At 35.4% G+C, this 5272-nt stretch overlaps 2 protein-coding genes across 4 annotated transcripts in view; one reads left to right on the forward strand and one right to left on the reverse strand.

Moving 5' to 3' along the window:
- The window catches only part of LOC106877666 (uncharacterized), an 11219-nt gene extending 8247 nt beyond the window's left edge, over nt 1–2972 (forward strand). For all 3 annotated transcript variants that reach the window (XM_014926614.2, XM_014926615.2, XM_052973723.1), the window contains exon 2: nt 726–2972. In XM_014926614.2, the coding sequence (XP_014782100.1) occupies nt 736–2946 (2211 nt within the window). In that variant the 5' untranslated portion in view covers nt 726–735 and the 3' untranslated portion in view covers nt 2947–2972. The remainder of the gene's footprint in view (nt 1–725) is intronic.
- Nucleotides 1–5272, reverse strand: part of LOC128249435 (uncharacterized) — an 81715-nt gene that overhangs the window by 39913 nt on the left and 36530 nt on the right. The window lies entirely within an intron of this gene.

Genomic DNA, 5272 nt, shown 5'->3' on the forward strand with positions numbered 1-5272 from the left:
ATATATATATATATGGCAATGTTGCTGTTGCTGTTGCTGTTGCCGTCGATGCCGTCGGGGAAACTGCCAATGATGTCGCTGGTGCTGTTATCGTTATTGTTGTTAACTATGGAGATGGTGGTGGCATTGCTGGTTCTGTTCCCGTATCTACGGCTGCTACTGGTTCTACCAGTGGTATTGCCAGGGTTTGCTAGTACTTCAGCTTCGTAGACGACCCCTTTGGTTTTGCAGTGACCTCCCATGGTGCATGTGTTGCGCTCTTCGCATGAACATCCTTCCTCGTCCCGTGCCCTAGGGCCGCTAACTAGAATGCTCTTAATATTGGTCGACATGTAAAAGACGCTCTAACTTTGTGTCTGTTGAAAATGGGCCCGTACATATGGGAGCTGGTGAAATGCTTATCTATTAATTTAAGGAATATTCTACTTACGGGCGTTTTTGTGTTAAGAGAGAAGGTGGAGAGGCAAACCAAATGGTATTTCTGCGTCACTTCCTTCATTAAAATTTAAATTAGGAAATATTACAACAAAAATAGGAATTTGCAAAGCACAAAATACAATATGACTTCTGCTTCGCTGGCCACAACATTTGTCTTTCTAATAAATAAATAATAAAATATATTTAAATTCATTTTTAAGTAAATACTCTTTATTTCAAATAGTTACGAAATAACGAAACTAAAAGTATTCTATATGACTTCTATATATCTTATTTTTCTCTTACAGAAAACGAAATATGGCTGCCATGCAGATGACAATAACAGCAACCGGTACACTTTTCCTTGTGATTACTTTTATTGTCATTCTAATATCATTAAACACAGAAGCGAAGGAACTTGGAAATAATTGTGAAATTAAGATTTCTCCCGATGTTAATAAGATTTTATCTCGTTTAGTAAGATCAGATAAAAAGGTTTTCAATTTTGAAGTCCATTTATCCGATAAAAAGCTAGATGACCTTCTGAAACCTGTATCAATGGATTATTTCGCGAACGCGAGACAATTTACCTGGATTCCAGACGTACCAGATGGTTTGATGGCGTATAAGAATTTCTATTATGATTTTTCAATTTACTCTTTGGATTTATTAGGTGCTTACATTGCTACTCCAAGGACTGATATCGATATAAATTGTGGAAAACAAAATATTCAGAGACATGATTTAATATATTTGATTTTCGGCGAATTGAAGAGAATTGTATTTATCGATACATTGAAAATAGGAGAATCTGGTTACATGTGTTTTCTAATAAATTTATCTCAGGACATGAAGAAGAACAGCCCTGAGTCATTTAAAGCTTACAGAAGATTGGGTATAAATCGAGAATTAGTGAAGAACTATTGCTGTAAACTCTATAAAAATGGAAGCAATGTTTATCGCCCAAAATCGATTTGTTCTGGAAATATCATGGAAAATAGTATGTTTGTCAATTACGCAAATATCGTCGGAGCTGTTTTATGGGCATATTTTCCGTTAATCGTTAGTCTTCTTTCACAGGCTAAATTACCTTCATTTCCCCATCAAATCACATTGCCATACGAGTCAGAATGGATCAACAAAAAACATAATACTTACAGTTTCTCTTATTTTCTGTCTTGGTTATTTTGTTTCCATAATTCCTCTTCCTTTGCCTCAAGACTAAGAAGATTCTTTTGTATTATATTTTCTCTCTCAATAAGTTTCATGGATATTTTAATGCATTACTTCTTTTTATATAAAACAATAAAAATACTTTTCCAAGATGGTATACCATTGGGCCAACGTTCCTTAATATTAGGAATCTCAGAAAGTTATAAGAATACAGATGGCTTCTTCGGGGGTCCGTTAGTGTGGTTAATCTGTTACATGTCTTTCAACTTTATCCTCTTCGTTCTTCCCAGTCGATTAAGTGAGACTATCGCTTATAGTACATTACATCGCAGTTCCACTTGCACGTTTCTCATTCAAAATAAGAGATTATTAGAGAAGTATGGCAGTTTAAATGTTTCTACACTACAGGATTATGATCTACTCTATGCAATAATGAAAGCTAATATTTCTACTGCTTTAAACCCAAGTTTCTGGTATTTAATAATTTATACTTGGTTTGACCGTATAAAGAAAATTTGGTCATATTACTACAAGAGAAAAATTTTCTGGCGATTCGTTACACTTTGGCCTTTTGTTTCCATTACAATTTTATTTGCTGTATTTTTTATCTGTGAATTATTTCTGTGCCTCTTGTATTACGGAATCCCAATTGTTTACTTGATTTCAACTTTACCTTTCAGCTATTCCAAAGTTTATATTTTCCCACTCTATAGGAATAATAATCGTATTTTCGAGATTGCTGCTGTACTTTTTACTATTCTATCGTTTCCATTTTATATATTATGGGCTCTTTATTCAATCTACATATTTCTTACAAATTTTCAAATCCTATGTAGCTACATATTTACAATAGCTGTTGCAGTTCTTGCTAAACCTGATAATGTCGGTGACGTATGGTTTGTTGCCATGTTTTTTGTGTATACCGTTGCAATTGTGAACGCTGTCATCAATCAGTATCAGTCAGTAATATCTAAGTCTATAAAACTCACCAAAACTGTTTGTCCAAGATTGGTTCAGGTAAAATATGGAGAGGAATTCATAAATGCCAATTTGTTCAAGACAATTGTTGACCATCATTTTCCATTGAGATTCGAGATTGGTAAATCCATTATGAAACTGTTTCTAATCGTATCTTTTTTCTTTGCTTGCAACAATATAATAAGTCGAGAAGACTTGGACTTATCAGGATTCACAAGGATTACTTTGATATTGATGACGTCATTGATACCTAAACTGTTGTCTATAATTAATTCTAAACTGAGTTTTTTTACATCCATGACACATACAATTATCGAGACAATAATTACATTTGAGGATGGCAATGCATCACATGCCAGTCAGTCAATTTCTTATTAAATAAAAATGCTTTGAAATTTTCAGAAGGTATTTTCTATTCTCTAAATACGTTGTATAATTGGAATAAAGGAAATCTGCATTGACGTATATAGAAAACGCAGAATCACACACACTCACAATATCCCATTGCATACATACATACATACATACATACATACAGACAGACAGACAGACAGACAGACAGACAAACAAACATGTAGACAGGCATATACACACATATACATAAATGTAAATTAAATGTACATGTATATGTGTATATGTATATGTGTGTGTATGTATGTATGTATGTATGTATGTATGTATGTATGTATGTATGTATGTATGTGTGTGTGTGTCCGTGTAATTTGCGACATTGCATGTGTATGCAGATGTTTAATCTAACTTTACTCCTATACACGCGCGCACGCATATGTATAGGAGTTAAATGTTTTTATCTGAGGCCGTATATTCGTTTCTACTCTAGGCACAAGGCCTGAAATTTTGTTGGAGAGGGCCAGTCGAGTAGATCGTATCAGTTGCATACTGGTACGCAACTGGTATTTAATTTGTCGACCCCGAAAGATTGAACGGCAAAGTCGACCTCAGCGGAATTTGATCTCAGAACACAAAGACAGATGAAATACCGCTAAGCATTTCGCCCGTCGTGCTAACGATTCTTATATCTTTATTGCCCACAAGGGGCTAAACATAGAGGGTACGGATAAAGGGATTAATCGATTGCATCGACCTCAGTGCGTAACTGGTACTTAATTTATCGACCCCGAAGGATGAAAGGCAAAGTCGACCTCGTTGGAATTTGAACTCAGAACGTAGAGGCAGACGAAATACTGCTAAGCATTTCGCCCGGCGTGCTAACGTTTCTGCCAGCTCATCGCCTTTTCTGAAGCCGTATATTTAAAGAAAGACGATTGCAGTGTGAAGAGAATTTAGATACAGCAAAACACAAAAACTGTTAACTTCACTTAAATCATAATTATTAACGACAGAAGCAGTATTAGTACCAAGAGACAATCTTTATATCCAACTTAACGTGGATGATTTGTTAGAACGCCCAATACTGAATTATCTACCTTGAGAGGTCTTCCCATATCGACGCATGGTGAATAAGAGCACACACATTCACATCGTTCGCAAACGAGAATTGTCTGATACGTTAAGGAAAATGTAAAGATTGCCTTCTTGTACTAATAATACTTTTGTCGTTAATAATTATTCTGTCACAAGCCTACTGGCTATTTGCGACGTCAGTGCCTAAGATGTCACTAAAATACTACATATTGTTGGTCGTGAAATTCGGTTGGTATGCGGCAACCGGACGAACTAAACAGCTTAGACAGAAAGACAAGGAAGTCGCTGACGAGATATGGGATACCCGACCCAAAAAGTAACACAGACAGACTTAATGTAGCAAGTAAAAGAGGGGGAGCGGGTTTATTGGATGCGAATACAGCATTAGAGCAGAAGAAAACAAAATAGCATGGTAGGTAAAAATGCCACAGAACCGCTATTATTGGAAGTAAGAAGGTCAGGCTTGTGTGGGATGGGAGATTGCAAAGATAACGTATTGTACAAGAACTTGAGAATGAATGAAACTGAAAATAGGTGGCTAAAGAAAAGAATGCATGGTCAATTTCATAGAGATGTTGAAGATAAGACAGACAGAGAAAAAAGATGGCTATGGATGACTAAAACTGATTTAAAACCAAGAACAGAGACTCTAATCTGTGCTGCCTAAGAGCAAGCATTAAGAATCAATTACATCAAATACAGAATAGACAACACAGCAGAAAATGATTAGTACAGAGTTTGTAGACAAAATGGTGAAACCGTATTACCAGTCAAATTATGCCACTAACCCAGAAAGAATATAAGAGAATTCATGAAAATAGAGCAAAGATTGTCCATTGGACACTTTGCAACAAGTATAGACTCGACAGAGGAAAATAGTGGTACAAAGACAACAAGATAATAATAATCATAATAATAATAATAATAATAAAGGGATAGACTATATCCGAGTAAATAATACTCATTGAAATTTATTCCTATTTTTCCAAATATAATGATGTATTTTAACTTGATACCTCCACTACCCGAACAGCGATCGTAAACACACGTGTTACATCAAAATCAGACCATCTTCGAACCCAAAAACACCATGTACAAAAAAATTACAAACAGATTAAATAACACCGGTATTATTCCACCCAAGAATAACAACCGAGAAGTACGTACTGTAAGCTTGTTACGAAAAAAGTACGAAGATATGAACGTGCAAAACAATCTGACAACAGAAATAAACGAACCGGTACCCTACGAAAACGAT

This window comes from Octopus bimaculoides, chromosome 1, assembly GCF_001194135.2.
Source record: "Octopus bimaculoides isolate UCB-OBI-ISO-001 chromosome 1, ASM119413v2, whole genome shotgun sequence".
Lineage (NCBI taxonomy): Eukaryota > Metazoa > Mollusca > Cephalopoda > Octopoda > Octopodidae > Octopus > Octopus bimaculoides.